Here is a 19,732-nt window from a genome sequence, read left to right as displayed (position 1 = left end):
CACAGACAGAAAAAGTTCACACACTACCTTAAAAATATGCACAGCTGTAAATAATGTAATACAGGTCATCAAATGAAGTAAAATAACTGATACATATAAATTTTTCAAGATTGGAATGCTATGACCTTGCCTATGAGCTAATAAATTTTCAAAGAAATTGATGTACCGCATTTTTATGTTTATTGTTCTTTTATTCACTTTATCATAACATTTCTGATTGGCTTTATTTATCACTTTATAATCAATCACCTGCTTGTATTTCTAGAGAGTATCAGTTCATTATGGCCTGAAGGGCAATGAATTAGTATTAGATATTGTGCCATTGCATTTTATCCTGTACTTGAAACATTGCAACAAAAACAATTTTTAAATAAAATTTGTGAGCTGAAGGAAAAAATATAATAAAAAGCTTTGTGCCATGGTAGATAGTGAGATAAAAATGAACAACTTACTGTATATTCCTGTAGAATCTGGTTTGTGTTCATGAGGCATGTCAAAATTGCCACATGCAGCCCTTGACTTTTTTTTCTGCAACTGTTTGCTCCTAGAAAATAACAAAAGTATATAATTATAATCTAGTAATAACTTAATAAATACATTGGTTCCACAGAATATTGATGCACCACAATGACATATATGCAACCTTAGGTAAAAAGAACTTTTGAAATGGTTTCTACAAAAATACCAACATTGAGAAAGTACCAGTATATGTAAGAGATGTAATTAACAGAAATTCAATGCAACTCGACCACAAATTTTGCATTGTTTGAGATTTCCATATGCAGCAGTATATACCAGAGTGAACAGCTTTTCTCACTTTCAAAAAGAAACAAAACCCCCTAGACATTCACATAAACTTTGTTCTAAAAATTGCTAATTTGAGCAACATGTCTCTAGATATCTGAAACTTGACTGTAATTACTTACAGTCAAGTACTTTTACAAGCTGGCAGGTGTTGGGAAAGAAATAATAAATATCCATTCATCTACTATCTGGATTTCCTTATGTTCCTTGTTTAAAAAACTACAGCATTAGATAATATTTTACTTATTTATTCTCTTTTACACTCTCTACATTCTTAAGTAGGAAAATGGCTTTTTGTTTATTGCGCCCCACCCTATTGTACAATGATTATTATTAGGTTCACTTGAGACACTGAGTTTGACATCCCTGGTATAAACAGAAAGGTCGACAAGAAGGTCCAGGCAAGAATTAGGCATATCAGTATTATCAGATAGGGAAAAAGTATCGTCATAAAGTGAAGTTTTGTTATGTTTATTTTACTCACTGTTTTACTTTAACTATTATGAGCATACATTTTGTTAACTTTTTTTTTTTTTTTTTTTTTTTTTCCCCACACCAACAATTAAGATTCTAATTTTGGGTTAGGAAAAAGAGAATGCAATTCTGTTAAAAAGGAATTACATTTTTATATTCGCAATTCTGTTAAAAAGGAATTACATTTTTATATTCTTAAAAGCTGAAGGTGCTGAACTAAACAGTGCTATGAATCCTTAAAATGGTCCTGTCTAAGTAATGGATTTTATTTTTAACACTATTTCTATTTAATTCTCTTACTATTTCATGTTTGAAGCTTTTCAACTAAAATGCTTTTATGAATAAATTAACATAATATTCGGATAATTAGAATGCTTCATGAATACAATATTTGTATTTTTCTTAATATAAGTTTGAATAATTCATATATTAATCCCTATAACATTGGAGCACCCAAATATATTACAGTACTATATGCCTGGTGTACAGTATAGTACAGTACTATATTTGGATATCCCAGTATTCTTTAATGCTAAAGGGAAAATAAATTGAACAAATAGTTTTACAAAAAAAATGAAAACAGAGAGGTTATTAATTCAAGCATGTTGCAATATAAGATAAAACTATGTTTTATGTGTTCAGGATTTTTAGTTTAGTACATTCCTCTCTGAAAAACATGCATGGGTATATGTCTGTAAAATACAAATTTTTTTTCCAGGGAAATAACAATTCTGTAGGAAACATACTACACATAAATCTAATTTAGAACTCACAGCTGTAGTTAGAAGTATGTGCTTTCCATGATTCATGTATTAATAGGAGTAATTAGCCAAGTGGGGATCTGCATTTATAATGATCAGTTCTGTTGTTTTCAAATTAGAGTAAATTGGTCTTTATGGTGTTTTAACTTCTTTAGCTGCTGCAGTGATCATAAAATCTTATTTAGACGTAACACAAGTTATGAAGTAATGAAATTAGCCATGATTTTGCAATAAAGGTGCAATGAGTTGTGTTCTCATATATCTCCAATTTCATATTTACATATTCCTTTAGTTTCCTCAAAAATATTTTAATGAATTACCATTTGCCTTACTGGTATAAAGTATTGCTGAGTTTCAAACCGGTAGACATTTATTTATGTCTGTACTTTAGTTTGTTATATTTTACTTGATGGTTTATTCAAATGGCCTAGAATGGATATTCAGTGCTTAGCATTCGGTGTCATTTTGATTCTTTATAACAGAGGTGTGTCAAATTTTCTCAGAAGATAATTTTTCCTTTGAAACATTTTTTATATATGAAAATATTAGTCTGAAATTCTTAGCCTAATTAGAACAAATGTACTAAGGATTTTTTGCTCTCATAATTGGTTGACTGTTTAATGCATAATTTTTTTTTCCTTTATGGGGAAATTTTGTTCTGATATTTTCTAATAATTGGCTCAAGTATGAAAGACAATCAAAAGCATAATAATAGGTATGAATGCCAAGCAAAAATAAGGAGATTATTGTAAATAGTGCTTCTATAATATTATAGAAATAGCTAGTATAATCATAAATAAAAAGAAATTTATATGGATGTAATATTTGGCCTTATCACTTTTTAGATCAGATACATAATTTAAATAGTGAGAGACAGACCCTTTGTATTATTTATGCTAATAAAAGGCACTTGAAGTATAAACTTCTCATTTGCCAAGTGATTAAATTCAGTTTTAGAGATTTTGTGCTACAGTTTTTTTATATGAGACTATTGGCAACTTAACAGAAAATTTCTGTGTGTTCAACTTGAAAAAAAAGTTACGGGCAACAGCATTAAGTTATGCCATTTGCAGTGAATTTCTCAAGGAATGAAAGCATGGAACCTCATTTTACCCAAATCTTAAAAAACAGATTTACTCCAGTTAGGAACCAGCATTTGATATAATATATAAAAACATTTTCAGTTACTTTTGTCGCATTTTGATTTAAACTCTGAATTAATTTTTAATTTAGAGTTTTCCTGTAATTTTAAAACTAATTATTACTTCAAATAAAAAATTTTAACTAAATTATTATATAACCATTCTGCTTTTTTTCAAGTTCTTCATATAAAATTCTTTGCTTTTTTTAGATTTATTCTGAAGACGGTGACTACCTTGGTGTTGGGTTGAGTAATAATCGTTTGCACTTGGTGTGGAATTTAGGTTGGCTTTCAAGGAGTGAAATTATTACTAATGTTATTCCACCAGATAAAAATGCATGGCATCATCTTCAAATTGAAAGGTACTTAACTTAAACTGATTTAAAGTAATTAAAATATAAGTCACTGTATTCTTTTAGTCAATCTTCTGAGATTTTCATAGCTATTTAATATGAAGGTAATTCATGCTTGGAATGGTCTGGCTAATTTTTCATGGCATTATTTGAATACTTGATAAGTTGTCATTGAAAACAATTTTGAAACTTGTCCTGCATTGGTGTTCCTTAATTTGCTTCAAAAGGGTCTGTGTACCAAAAAAAAAAAAAAAGTTTTTGAACATGAAGAAAAAACCAGAACAGTTGTGCATGTTATGTTAAAATTATAAAAAATTGGTGAAATCATAATAATCAATTCATGAATATTAAACATTTTGATGATTTTGATAAGTGCTAAAATAAATGAATATTTAAATATATATATATATATATATATATATATATGAATTTTAAAAAGTTAAGATTAAAATACATAGTAAAAGAATAGTAAAATACATAAGAAGAATATTTTGACTCTACCTATCTCTGTTTACTAATTACATCACAAAAGAAAAAATTTTAATAAACAAAATTTTAACAAACAACATTTGAACCGAAAATGTTAAAAACATAAAAATGAAAACATAGGAGTATTAAAAACATAGGTTAATCTCTTTTATTCAAAGCTTCGAACAGAACATGTCAAGGAAAAAGCGTTTTGAAGCTTCAAACCAAGTTGGTTAACTAGACAAACTAAAACAAGTTTCATTCTGACAAATCCACTGAGACTAAACGGCAAAGCACACTTAAATTCTTTAAGGTACTTATACAAATGTACAGTCTCATTAAGTTTGTCTCTTTTTCTGACTTTTTTCAACTGTCCAAGTCACAAAAATTGAAAGTTGAAATAAGTAATACTAACTAGATACAAAAAGAACATGTCTGTCCTTAGCTGCTTGAGTCAGCTCATGCAACACCCAGCAATTGAGCTTGTATGTCAAGTTTATGCGATTCATAGCACAACTAATAGACATGGCACTGACGTCTAACTTCTTAGCAAGCTATTAAGTAGTTGCATACTGATCGTCTTCCACAAGTTCTTGCAGTTGGGCCTCATAAACATCAGTAGGCTGGCCAGAACGCTCAGCTTCTTGAATGTCATAGTCCTTGTTTTTGAACTTTCAGTACCAAACCCTCATAGTGTCCTATGATACAACATTAGTAATTAAAGCTGCACACATGATTTAGTGACATTCTGTAGCTGACTTTTTGCAAAAGAACTGGAAGTAAATGATGGTTCTAGTCTGGTAGCGTGATACTTCCATTTCAGACACCTTGTACTTAATGATAACGATACTTTTTTACAAATTTCACTATGCAGTGTTTTTACGCAAGTCTTTCAAATGCCAAAAATCATTTGACAAAATGTGATTAAACGCGCCAGCATGAACTGTTTGTGCAGACGATAACCCAATGCATTTTTTACTATGAAACAGGATTGCTTTTAAACAACATTTAATAAACATTTGTTTATGAAATGCATATTAACAACCTGCCTTCTTTATATTTGTACTTGACCCCCCCCCTAGTTCAGGCACAAATATTCATATATTTGACAGTGTTTATATATATATATATATATATATAACAGATTCCATATCCTTAATTTTAATGGAAATATCTCATCTATTATTTTGAAGGAAAAAAATGATAGAGTAAGCGAGATCATTTAAACAAAACAGACTGAAAACTAAGCTAATTTTGAAAAGTTGCAAGACTAAGGACTGTTCTACAGGCATAGCATCAATGGGAAGTTGTACTATAATAAAAAATTTAAGACTGATAAGAAATTATGATTGTATTGTTTAGAATGTAATGATATTATAAAAGAATTGCTAAAATTTTATTCTGTAGCAAAATTCATTGTTTATCAGTGTGATTTTTAAATTCCTACTATTAGCTCACACTCTCCCTATATCTTGTTCAAATTTTCATTCATTAACAAAATACTTTTTATTCATATATTCAAGTTCAAATACATTTCTTTAAACTTGTTGTGTATGGCACTTGATGTTAATACCGTTTTTGTAAAAGTAATATAATTTTTTTTTATATTAATATAAAAATCCACTACAAGTTTAAAAAACCTTTTACAAAAGTAACCTTTGTGTAGGAATTGACTTTAAATTTTTTTTATACTACTTGCTTTTTATGTAATATTTAAAATATTCATTACTCAATCTAAGAAATAAAAAGAAATGATATGAAAACTCTTAGGTATTTTATTTATAAAAGTCTACAATACTATTTCCATTTGTAACAGTGTTAGCAATATACCTTCATTTCTGTTAGAGAAAGTAAATAGGAATAATATAAGAAAGGTGAAAATAATTAATATAATCTAAAAATAAAATATCAAGAAACTTACATTGAATTTGATTACTAAATATCATATGCTTATGATGACATTTGTTGTTAAAACAGTTTTGTATGCTCATTCTTATACTATAGATTTTATTTTTTAGAAGAAAACTACAAATTTTGAAGATGAAAATTTTCTTTAAGAAATTCCATCACAAAAGTTTAAAAAAAATTAAAATATTTTCCACCACAATAAGAAATATTCATTGCAATGTCAAAATATTTGAAACTGCATTACATGTATAGTATATTAAATTTTCTATTCTCTTTTTTATAGAAGCAATAGCGTGTTAATGCTGTATGTCGATGGTAAAAAGTACACGAGTAAAGTTTCTGGTTCATTTTATGAGCTGAATACTGATGGAAGTTATTACTTTGGTAATTTTATGGATTATTAAAAACAATTCATTAACTATAAATTTAATTTTAAAGTAGTCTATTCTAAGTAGTTACATTTACTTGTTGATTTACTTTCAGGTGGATTTCCTAATGGTTTGAATATTGAAGCTGAAACATTAGGATACTTTTCTTCTCCTTTTATAGGATGTTTAAAAGATTTGGTAATAGGAGGTAAAAATGTGAATATAATGGATATAAAAGAAGGAAAAAATCTTGAACCGTGCTCACTAGAATAACTGTAACATAATTTTAATAATTGCTGCATTTTAAGTATTTTTCTTGGTTTGCTGTATTTCACATTATCTTTTTGAAAAGATAACAAAGTCCATTACTTTTAATATTTTCTTCAAATAATATGACAAGCAATAACCACTTTTATATTCACATAATTGTGTTACTCTTTCATTATTTATCTTGAAATCAATCTGAAGTCAGAGGTTTTATGATTTTAAATGTGTGTTAATACTTTAACATGGTTTGCATATGTATATAAATAGGTAGCTTGTACTCCAAATCTAGCGATGTTTCGGAATTAACCTGTGTAAGATTACATTACTGTAATCCATAGATGCTAATTTTTTAATGTTCTGAATCAATATTGTTATGCATCATTACGCAAACTTAATGCCACTGCCATTTAATAGCATCAAACAGAAGACAACACACTGTCCACTACACTCCACCTTCAAGGACTGCATCCCACGTCAAAACATATTTTGTTCCCAGATGCAAAGATGGGGTAATATTGACTGACTGTAATAAAATAAACCAACAATACACATTAAAAGCACTTTAAAAAATATCTAAATCTGAATAAATGTATATGTAATTTTCAAATTTGGAAAAGAAAGGAGGAAGGAAATTTTAACAGTCGATAAAGGGTTGCATGGAGCAAAAAAGAGTTGAGAAGCCCTGGTCTACCTTGTAAGTGACATTTTATTTGGGCTGTGTTTTGTAGCTGTAATAATCTTAAAAGTTCCTGAGTCCTAAATAATTCTTGATGAATTCTAAAATTTCAAAATGTTTTGTGCTATGCAAGGTATTTAATTTGATAGTAATGAATATTATTCTAGAATTTAAACGTATATTGCAGTCCATATACAGAAATATTTAATATTTTTCTGTTAACGGGGTGGCAGTCATCAAATAGACACCAGATGTAGTAGGCTATTTATATTGATCGCATCATTAGCAGCTGTGCAGTGATCTTATATGTGTAATGTTAATTGTGCACAATTTGTGCAGTTCTCTGTTAGTGATATGTTTTCATGCAAAAAAAAAATTGGAGAATTGCACAAATTTGGCATCACACACAGCCTTAGCATTGCACACATTAATATATTAAATATTATATATATTGAATTCATTATATATAAAAAACTTACTCTTTCCATGAATGTCTATTTTGTGTATAATATTAAGTTACAGCTTTCATCAGGATGCCTCCATCTAGTTAGATTTCACACCAGTGTTCATGTTTGGTGCTAAGTTATGCCCTGTTAACAGAAAAATTTCAAAGATTTTTATAATTTTCAAAGTGTCAAAAAGTATTTATGTGCTTTAAGCTTATATCACAACAAATAAGGAGATAAGCATTTCATTATCATCTGCTATAGAATATTGCTAAAGATTACTTAAAAACCTGAAAAATAAGTCGTCTTATATGAATCAATCATTTAAAATTACAAATTTTTATATCGTATCATTTTTCTGTAAGATAACCAAAGATTTTTGAACTAGTCTATCTGTCTGTATACATGTTTATTTTCCCTCACTGTTGCACTAATTTTGTGTACATTCAGCTGCTTCTGGAAGTATGAATGTTGTGATGTGCATAGAGCACATGAAGTAGGAACTTAGTGTAGCTGAATAAGAACCATCTATGACAAATTCTTATGCCAGATTTCCAAATAAGAAGCTCTATCACCTGAGCTTTCCAAAAATACAAATTAAATTATTTGGTAAATTGTATGCTGATATATAATACTATTTTAATTACAAATTAAATCAGATAAATGTGTTATTATTATAATATGTTATTAATGTTATAACAGTAATGTATGTATCAAATTTAATCTATAATTACATATTTAAGTTTAAGTTTTATATATTTATGGTCTTAGAAATGAAAAAAATATCTATTCATTTGGCAGATTCTGCATCGACTACTTTTCTCTAACACACAAAAAATTTTGGTAATTTAAACCTATTTTATAATATAAATCTCTGCAGGCTTTCAAAATTTATATGTTATAATAAATAAATAAAATTATCAATTTAATTGATTATTATTATGATAATTATTAATTGTAAACAATATTCTATAGCTCATAATTGTAAAATATTATCACTATCAGTTAAAATTATATGCAGAAAATAAATAAAAGTAGTTATATATACTACTACTGCAATTTCTGAAGTATTTGGAAATGTTGAATTTTTTATTATGAGACACCTGTACGAATAGATGACTCTAGTATTCATATTGTAAACAGAAAGGATAGATAAAATTACAGTTACATGAGAAAAAGTATGATTGTGTAGGAAAAGTGTGTGTAGTGTCTTAAATACGAGTTTCTGTTTTGTTTTTCATGTATTTTATGTTAACGGTGGTCTCAGACTAATATTGCACGTGGGCTGAATGCATGGTCTGAAAGCAGCTTAGAAAGTTGCAGAATTTTGTTTAATAAAATAACATTTTTAAACTAAATTTTAAATTTTATTACTAAATGTTTATCCAAGCATGTTTAAACAGTAATAATAATGAGAAAGAGAAAAATTCAAATTTATTTTCTGTCTGAAATTTAAAAGTTGGTATCTGCAAGAAATTTCTGTTGGTACACTTTGTAATTCAAACGTATTGACAGCTAAGTGTTAAATTTTCAGATTGGCATTCATTCAAATAATATTAATATCTTGACTTAACTAATAAATAACTTACTTAATAATAAATAAATTATAAAAACTAAGCAAAGCAAAACTTGAGAATAAATAATGATAACATGTTCTTTTGCTTTTAGTTATTAAGTTTTTCTTCAATTTATACAAAATATTAGATATAGTTATGTACAGATACTTATAGCTACTTATAGCTTTTTGATTATGATAAAAAGTTTGTAGCCTCGAAGAAAAGTCATTAGAAACTATATTCGTCATGAGCTATAGATGCCCATTGGCAATGTCTTTCTTCTTTTTTAATTTTCAACTGCACGAATTTTTAATTGCAGGAAAAAAAAAACTGTTCACATGTAAATAAATATACTTCCAAACAAAGCGATTATTCTTATTGCAAAAATTCTTAACTAAAAGCATTTATCTTTTGTCAAGTACAAATAAAAGTTAATCAAATTTGTATCTTTAAATCACCCAATAAGTTTTATATGGCACTGTAAATTAATTACCTCCATTTGTATATTTTCTGTTGCATTATTCACAAAAATTTCTTCAGTGACCACATGTGGCCTATGGGCTACTATTTTGAGACAACTGATATACAACAAATAAGTATAAAAGGAGATGTTGTGTGTGAAAATGGATATTATAATAAATAATAATGTTCATTGTTTAAAATCAAAAGAATATTTTTGAAAACAATGTATCCAGAAGCTTATTACTTATATAACTATTATAATTTTCTACATTAATTTTTAAGTTTGTTTGAAGTTCATAATTAAAACTGCATAACATATCATTATTATATCAATTTTTCTGTAGCTATGATCTTAATACAATCAAAAGTCTTTAATCCGGACTCGTCGGGACTTCGGCGATTCCGGATTATCGATTTTTCCGGATTATAGATCATCAGTTTAAATCTGGTAAGATGGCATGCAGAAATTATAAAATTAAAAATATGAAACCGTAATTTAAAAATAATGAGCAATTACGATCTAAAGGGTATCAAAATTTACAAAAAAAAAGCTTAATATTTATCTGTTTACTTTATTAAACATTTCTTTCAACGCGCGCATGCGTAAAGCATACATTATATGCATAGCCGAAATTAGAAAATTGCAACCAGAAAACTATTTGATTTGTATTCGTGATATTTATAATGACGAGGAATTTGATTTAAATCATATCAAAGACGAAGTACATCGAGATGAAATACTACATTTAATAAGGAATTATAAGCCGAATATAAAAATTCGCGCAGAGGAGCATGAAATTGATAAACAGATTTCGGAACGGTTAGATAAACAAAGGATATGTCTTTATCCATTTTTTGGAGCAATTCCACTTTTTGTTTGATGGACATCGAAACATACTTTCGTTTTCGTAGATCCTTTGGGAGCTCCAGCATCAGAAATTCTATTTGACATAATCGAAAGTTCAAGCTTACTTTTATAAAATTGCTCTTACAGTCTGCAAAAAATAATAAGCTGGATCCAATTCGAAGATTAAGGAACAACGCAATCATCAACATTAACTGAAATAGACAATTAGATAATTTTAGCTTATACCGTCCGTTATACATTAAAGGCGCAGCGAAAACGCATTCTGCGCTTGTGCACATGCAAATGCACAGTCGTAAAGGTCTTACACGCACGCTTAAACGCCTATGCGCATGCGTCAAAGTGGCGCATGCGCAGAAAGTTTTTAGCTTTGAGGTCCGGATTATGGGTGTCCGAATTAACGACTTTTGACTGTACTGATTTAAAGCATTCTGTAAGTATAACATGGTTATTTGTAAATATGTATTCATCAAATCTTTAATACCATAAGAGTCAATGAAATGTGTTTTTAAATATATGTTATGTTTGGAAAAAATATACATGATTTGAAATCAGCATAAAAATTTTATCATGCCTCTAGTGAATTTTTAATGATTCTTAATTGTAATTGAAAATAAAATTTAAAATAAACCAAAAGTGTTTTTTTTTTTTTTTTTTTTTTTTTTTAGTCACATAAGTTAAGAAATCTCATGATCATTATTCAGTAAATTTTATTATTTCTTTTAAAAATATGTTATATCACCGCTTACAAAATATAACTGTACTTAAACATTTTTCACATTCAGAATTATTGTTATCAAATGAATAAAAAAAACTGACAGACGAACATAAAAAAATATGCCACTTTTCCTTACAATAAATTAGCATTCTTACATCATTCTGGTATACATGTAATCAGTTTTATCTTTTGGTTCTGTTCTTTGTTTCTAAAATATTTTAATTCCAAAATTATTTATAATTAAATTTAATAATATCATAAATATAAGACAAAAGTAAAATTGTGCATTGCTTCATACATAAACGGCTAAATTAATTCTAAGCAAGCATTTGAAGCTCGTAATGTTTTTCAAATTAAAATTAAGTAAAGTCCTACCAAATTAATATTTGTCATAAATGTCATTAGACACATTAATCATTTAACAGATTTTATTTGCTTAAATTCTTGTCACATGCATTATGTAAAGGTTTGGTTGTATATATAGCATGCAAACTATATTGTTTGATGAAGAATTTCTCTATATTATAAGTTGAAATAAAATGGGATACTTTTTTATAAAAAGAGTTTTTTGATTGAAACTTTATTTTCAGAAAAGTTAACTTTGAATGACATGGAATATTGGATTTGTTAACACACATTGCTAATTTGACAAAACTGTAAACTATTTGAATATTGTTTTTTGGGGGCAGCAGGCATTTGTAAGTTTTTGCACTTAAGGCATATTCTATTACTTTGTAAAATATATCATGATTTGTTTGCAGAAAAATCTTGAAAATTCCTTGTTTTGTTAGAATGAAAGGAAAGCTCATTCTTCATATAAGGGGAAAAATTCTGATGAAAGTTTTCAGATTTTATATTATGCACGGAGGGGCATTTTTTTTAACGTTTTGTGTGTTATCTCTATTTATTGAATATCATGTTCTTCACACTTAAACATTAAAATTCAATTCAAGAACAATATCACAAAATAATTTTAAAAAGAGGTATCTTTAGGGTATCTGATACACAGTCTCGTGCACTGGAGATTATTTTCCTGGAGATTATTATCTTTTAACTATATTGCTGCCATCGCTTGCTTTGAAAACATTGAATTTGTTAATCAAAAATTCGTCAAGTTTTACAAAATACGAAATAGATAATAAAACAAATTGCAAATTGCAAATCTGGGGCTTTTAGATGCCCATATTTGAGTGGTGGACTACATTATTCAAAACTTAATGTCTCTAGGTACTGTTATTTTTTCACAGTGCAAGAAACATACATTCATGCAGATTCTTCATTGTTTAATTTCTTTAAATATAATGCAGGGTTCTAATATTTGGTGGCAACAATTTAAAAAGTGGAACACTGTTTATAGTGAACCAATGCAAAATCCCAAAAGAAAATTAATAGCCCAAAGGGGTAAACTGCCCCTTTGGGCTAAAGAATTTTATTTTGATAATCTTGTTTCCTTCCTTGTCAAAACTGAGATTGTGTTTGACCTGCTTTGCATTACCAACAGATATTATTTCAAAGATAAAGAAATAGATATTATTTCAATAATGAAAAGCAAGTGGCTTTCTCTAATTTTTTATACAATCTTCCTCTAATAAAGTTGTGCATCTCATTAGTACATAATGGTCAGTGGGATAAATGCATTGTTTGCTATTTGAAGACATGATAGAGCTAACAAATAAATTTTTAAAATATGATCTCTAATTTTTTTAAGTAAGTGTGGTGTAAAATACATACATTTTACATAATTAAATTTGTTTTTTTACACCGCTATTTCTCAAAAAGTTAAGAATCATGAAAGTTTTTCATGCTTTAATGTTTGGAGAGTTTGGGTTGATAAATTTCAAAATGCAGAATTTTTTTACACAGTTGGGACATTATCATATTTGTACTTTTGCTAAGTATTTTTCTCTTCAATTTTTCAAAATTAATTTTACAATTAATTTAATTTTTAACACTCTATCTGTTTTAAGATCGTAAAAAGAATGAATGATTAATATTTGTTAAAGATGAAAATCCTAATAAATTTGTTATATAATTGAGCTCCTGTTGTTGCGGAAAAAAACTTATAGAAAATGAAGTTACATTGCATTATTTGATAAATAGAGATATTGTATGTTATGGTGAAACTCTATTTTCAGACTTAATATTCAAATTTTCAAAAGTCGGTTAACTGAGAAGAATGTCACATCATTAACACAGATTCATATTATTATTTAATATATCTGTTCAAAATCATGGAAAATGTAATTTAAAAGTCTAATAGTTATTTTATTTGTTTCTAAAATGATTTATTTCTTAATTACTATATTTGTAAATGTATTATGACTTACCATCCATAAGGTTCCTCCTCATAACTTTTCAGCAAAATTGATCTTTGAAGCTTCAAGCACAAAAACTAATGTAATGGAAAAACTAAAATAAATAGAAAAATGATGGAAACAATATCAGAACTCAGTCTTTAATCAATTATAATTAAAAATGATTGGCCTAATTATATGTAAATCTTTCGTGTTTAAGATTAAGAAGATATTCAATTATCTTTTCATAAATTTTGGTAATAACACTCGGAATGTTACATTAGTTATGAAATCGTGAAATTTTTTACTGCGTCGTTTGATTTTTAATATGACATCAAAAATGATTTTTAAGTTTTCCTGATTTAAAGCCTTAAAATATATCAATAGAGAAACGCCTAAAACGGTCTTTTGACGGACGCCTAAAAGGTTTGTTTAGGTTGCTCACGTTCTCGCTGAGCTCGCAGTCTACCAATCTGCTGTTGCCTTCACTAAGCATACTTTTCTATGCAATACGCAATATACAAGCTGTTGGCAAAATCACAAAAAAATTAAAGCAGCATATCTTTAGAATTCCCGATACAGTGTTATGTGTTGTCATACAGTTTCATATGTTTGTAGTCTTTTCTCAGTTCATCATATCATTATTCAGTTTTCTTAGTAAAATTGTTTACAAAACATATTTTATTATTAACAATTTTTGTGTTAGCTTTAATTATTAAATATCACGCTCTTCGCACTTATGCGAGATAAAATTCAACTCAACTGCAAAATCACGAAATATTTAAAAACAGCATATCTTTAGAATTCCCAGTAAAGTATACTGCTGGCCACAGTAAATGCAACATCCTAAAGTAAGCATGCAAATAACATGAAATTTACAACATGCATTAGCGGAGGTGAGATATACAAATGATTAGAATTTCAGCGCAGACGTACATCACGCGCGCCTGTGGCGCCACTTCAAAGCGCAGTTTAAGGTTTGGAGTTTTCGACGATTTCAAGTTCGGCAATTTTTTTTCTTTCCCCCCCCCCCCAGTTATGCCTCGTAGTAAACAGTGATCATCGTTTGATCAAGTATGAGTTCGACAGAGGAAGGATAGTGGCCTACCGAGAGTGTGGATTATCTTTCAATGAAATCGGTAGTCGTGTTGGACAAAACCAAAGAACTGTAACGCGAATATGTGACCGTTGGATGCAGGAGGGTACGACGGACCGACGTGTTCGATCGCGTCCGCCTCAGTGCACCACTTTGCGTGATGACAGAAACATTGTGCGTATGGCAGTGACGGATCACGAACCATAGCACAGCACATTCAGTCTGTAACGCATCATCCAGTGTCTGCGCGTACCATTCAACGCCGTTTACAGCAGAGTGGTCTGTCCGCAAGACGTCCATTGCTTCGTCTACCCTTGACGCAGAACCACAGACGTCTCCGCCGCCAATGGTGCGATGAAAGAAGGATGTGGGCGGCAGAATGGAATGAAATTGTCTTTACTGACGAGTCACGCTTCTGTCTGCAACACCACGATGGTCGGATTCGAGTCTGGAGACACCGTGGAGAGAGGATGCTGAACAGCTGCGTTATGCACCGCCACACTGGTCCTGCACCGAGTATTATGGTATGGGGCGGTATTGGATATCACTCTCGCACTCCTCTAGTATGCATTGCCGGTACTTTAAACAGCCAGCGCTACATCTCCGCGGTGTTGGAGCCAGTTGTCCTTCCTTACCTACAGGGCTTGCCAACAGCCATATTTCAACAGGATAATGCGCGACCACACGTGGCGCGCATTGTCCAAGGGTTCTTCGTCAATCGCCAGACTGAATTGCTTCCCTGGCCGACTTGCTCTCCGAATCTTTCGCCGATAGAAAACATGTGGTCCATAGTTGCTGAACGATTGACCCAGATTACATCCCAAGCTGCAGCACCAGATCAACTTTGGCAATGTGTGGAAGCTGCTTGGTCTGCTGTACCCCAAGAACACATCCAAAGTCTCTTTGAATCAATGCCGAGGCGTGTGGCAGCGGTGATCTCCAACAATGGCGGCTACTCTGGCTACTGATTCTGGAAGGAACCACACTTCACAGAAGTCTATAAATTTAATCATTTGATACTTGGTCAACATGTTATCTACTAAATAAATTTTGTTGTGATATCTCTTGTCTTTCTTGGTGTTGCAATTTGGGTGGCCAGTAGTGTATTAGAGGTTGCCAGATATATTGTTATATTTCCCATATTATTTATTTAAAAATTAGCTGCACATGTGGCTGCCCCCCTAAAAAAATTATCATAAAAAGGAAAAAGTATATAATGATTTTAATGTGTCCAGATAGTCTCATTTCATAAAAATATTGAATATTTGTAATCAGAAAGTAATGATTTTAATACATGTTTATTAAATGAATCACATTAAGAAGCAGAAAAAATATTCTTAAGAACTGTGGTTATTGCTTTTAAACCATTTAGTTTATTCCTCAATAACCTTCCAGATTAACTTTGAAAGTATATTAGGATTTTTACTGACTGACATTGATATTTTACTGATTGACATAATTTTTGAGTGAAAGCCGCCTAAAGCCTAGTTATTATAAAAAAGAAAAATTATAAATGATTTTAACTAATTAAAAATAGAGATGAAGAAGATGTTTATTGATTTTAAATCGCTTAGTTTGTTAACCAGTAAAAGACAAGTTCAACAGCAACACGCGGACGCATGGAAGATAAAAAAAAAATAATTAATTTTGAACTGTGGCAACATATTACTTTTAAATTGCTGAGTTTTCTGATTAAATTTGAAAGATAAATAAATATTCTGCATTTCTTCGAATGGCAACACATTTCTTTTAAATCGCTGAGTTTTCTGGTCTAGTTTAAATCATAAATATCCTGAGGTTTCAGAAATGGCAGCACATTGATTTTAAATTGCTTAGTGTTTTGTCAAAATTTCATAATTTTTGCATAAAAAAGGTAGAAACGTATATATAATTGCATACATATATATACATGCAAGTTCTTCATTATTCCATAGTATTTTATTTGCGTTAAAAGCTGTGAGAACGATTTAAATTCTGATCTAGGACTTCAAAATCTCTACTTAAGATTATTAATTTTAGCTGCTGTTACAGCAAATTTTAACCGAATTTGCGTAGCCAAGTATGAACTATCAAATGAGAGAGAGATCGTAATAAAAATTCTTCATTTATAATGGAAAATATTCTTGAATGCTTTTTCGTACACTAGAGTGTCTTTTGAATCTGTAATGACATTTTTACAACTTACTGAGTTGTAGAATTATTTTCTTGTTTTCTAGCTTGCTTAAGTAATTACTGTTTTAAAAAAAGCTTTTATCCACTTGTTTAGATTAGACCTGAATTTAATTTGCAATGGCGACGCTACGTGCTTTCGCCTGTAAAACATGTTTCCCTGTATTCACTAGAGCTGTGCAGTAAAAACACGATTAGTTCGTTCGCTTCTGTCGCCATTTGTTTTACTTTTTATGGCTTTAGTGTAGAATTGGGTGCCCCTTCGATTGGCGACATTTTTTTTTTTTTTTTTTTTTTTTTTTTTTTTTTTTTTTTTTTAAATTTTGGCGATGAAACTTCACTTTTGGTTACCACGATAGTTTTAAATTTGTTTTAGCTTCCCGATTTTATTTAAATGAAAATAGATTGACGTGTACATGGACATATTTAAGGCAGTGCGCAATGCCTAGTTTGTGCAATTCTAGGATGTTTTTTTTAAGTAAAAACAGATTGATGTGTACATGGACACAGATCTTATGCAATTCTTCGACTTCTAATTTTGGTTTTGCGTAGCGGCCATCTTGAAATTGTGACTTCCTGGCGCCGATCTTGGCGTCAAGAAAGAATCGCCAATAAACTAGGGGCACCCAATTGTAAACTTTTACCCTTTTTATTTATTTATTCATCGTATTAAATAAATGAAAACACTTCCATGGTTAGGATTATAATGAAATGTGTAATTAAGGTTTTATGTCAACTATATATTTATGATTTATCAGCAGATATAAAGTGTGCATTAATTATTGATACAGAACTAAACCTACTTTTTTTTGGGGGGGGGCGTCCGTAAGTGCATTTTCCTTTTCTTTCCAGTAGTGCCGTTCCTTTCCAATGTGCTTTAAATGTTTATTTCATCAGCCGCTTGAATGGTCAGCCGCCTTAAATAATTATGAAAAAATTCATATATAAAGAATGAACGAAAAAGGAAAATCTGAAAGCTTTCAGATTTTATATTACGCCCAAAGGTCATGGTCTGCGGAAAGGAGTAGCCCGCAGATCACGACAAGGTCCCAAACTCCGGGAAGTTTTATGTGTTTAATCAAAAATTTAGTACATATATACTCTCAATTTGGTTTTTACGAATTCCAATATGTCTCTTATGCCAATAACTTTCCCTGGGGAACCAGAAATGTAAATTAAATAGAGTATTAAATAGAAGATTTTGGATTGTAAGACAGAGCGTGTCTTTGCCTCTCGAGGCCACGTTATTAGGTTTCCCCAGCTTTCTTAAGATTGTAATTATTCGGCTTTACGTTACAGCTACCGTCATTTAAGTTGTAATGCCAGTTAAAAGTTTTCAGCCAACTTCGATTTAAATTTGCTTGTGTAGTCTTAAATACTAGCCTGTATTTTCAGCTTAAATTTTGACTGTTATCGCCACAAGTGGTGGTTGATATTGTCTAGCACGAGAAGTTCATTTTATGCTCAAATTCTGATTCAATAAAAAGATTATTTTAGACTTCTGGCGTCTCTGTCGTTAACTTCAGACACAGCGATAATTCGTTCCAAGTCTGTTGGGAGTTTGATACTAGTTTATGCTACCTAAGAAGTTCAGTCTGCATAAATTAAAATATATATTTTGGAGAACTTATCTTGACGTCTGTAAAAACAATTCATAAAATAGCTGAAGAATTTAATGTCTAAGGGAATAAACAGCACCTGTCCAACTGACATTTTACCTTGAATATTTAACGGAGATTATCAACGATTTTTACACAATATGAAAATGGACGACAGGAACATACAAGATATTTGCTACAGTAAAGAAAAATAAAAGTCCCCCCCCATAACGTCGTACACATCTTTTGATACGTCTTAAGTTTACGGCGACCTCGTCTACTTCCCCCCTCCCAAAAAAAAGCTGTGTCAGACAGCGCGCAGCAGCATCTGTCAGTCGTGAAAGATGACATCCCACATTGAAACAAGAAAAATATTGACAATTAATTGCAAATTAATTGATTGGCTTGATTCTTAATTGTGTCGAGAACAACAAAGCATGTTGTTCGGCACTCATTAATCGTCTCGATTTAATGTTTTAAATACTAACCCCTTAAAATGTTCTATTTGAAACATTAAACAAAGGGTGATTAATATATTTTTTAATATTTATCATTCTCTAATATAATTGTTTACATCACTTTTTCCATTTTTTCGCTTTTTTAACAACAATCTGTATATAACGTGTAGCCATAATTAAACTGACAGTGCTCACAGTGTTCTGTAGCGCGATCTATTTGCGAGAATGAAGCCACATTTTGTAGAAGACAGCGGAATTTATCGTAGGTCCATTCTTCTATGAAAACATTACCCCGACAGGACCGGAAACCTGTTCTGTTACCGGAGAGAAATATCGCCACATGTTGAACAGCTTTGTCATTCCGGCACTTCAGCAAAGACAATGCCTGGGGGAAATCATTTTCATGCACTCCACACGTTTCTGTACGGGTGCAACAGATGCTACGACAGAAATTCACAACAGAAAGAGTCATTAGCCGCTACTTTCCAACTGCATGGCCACCTCGGTCGCCTGATCTTACCCCATGCGACTTCTGGCTGTGGGGTTACTTTAAGTCCAAGGTCTATCAAGGAGTGGTCCAGGACCTGGCTACGTTAAGGATAACATATCACGGACTATACGGGAGATCCCTGCGGACATGTTACTTTCTGCTGTTGTGCATATTATGCACAGAATACAATATGTGGTCCACAACAACGGCAGCCACTTTGAACCTCATTTGAATGCAAAGTAAAAGGTAATTTCCGTATTGATTTGCATTTGTTAACACTCTATTTTCTATTACACAGCGCCAAATATTCCCCTAGCGGTGACTTTTGACACTAATTTTTTTTTTTTTTTTTTTTTTCGC

The 19,732-nt window shown here is 30.4% G+C and overlaps 1 protein-coding gene and 1 long non-coding RNA gene across 2 annotated transcripts in view; one reads left to right on the top strand and one right to left on the bottom strand.

Moving 5' to 3' along the window:
• Positions 1 to 9,528, top strand: part of eys (eyes shut) — a 102,633-nt gene extending 93,105 nt beyond the window's left edge. The window contains exons 24-26 of the mRNA XM_035352903.2: positions 3,391 to 3,542; positions 6,193 to 6,293; positions 6,393 to 9,528. Coding sequence (XP_035208794.2) covers positions 3,391 to 3,542; positions 6,193 to 6,293; positions 6,393 to 6,550 — 411 coding nt within the window. The 3' untranslated portion in view covers positions 6,551 to 9,528. The remainder of the gene's footprint in view (positions 1 to 3,390; positions 3,543 to 6,192; positions 6,294 to 6,392) is intronic.
• LOC118183389 (uncharacterized) lies at positions 415 to 13,676 on the bottom strand. The gene is made up of 3 exons (XR_004757226.2): positions 13,595 to 13,676; positions 7,700 to 7,810; positions 415 to 544 (listed from the first exon to the last, which is right to left on the bottom strand). It is a non-coding gene; the product is annotated as an uncharacterized LOC118183389 (long non-coding RNA).
• Between the last annotated feature and the right edge of the window lie 6,056 nt (positions 13,677 to 19,732).

The sequence above is a fragment of the Stegodyphus dumicola genome, chromosome 4 (assembly GCF_044657685.1).
Source record: "Stegodyphus dumicola isolate Sdum_Otavi_A_Nest chromosome 4, ASM4465768v1".
Taxonomy (NCBI): Eukaryota; Metazoa; Arthropoda; class Arachnida; order Araneae; family Eresidae; genus Stegodyphus; species Stegodyphus dumicola.
This window is presented reverse-complemented; position numbering and strand designations above follow the sequence as displayed.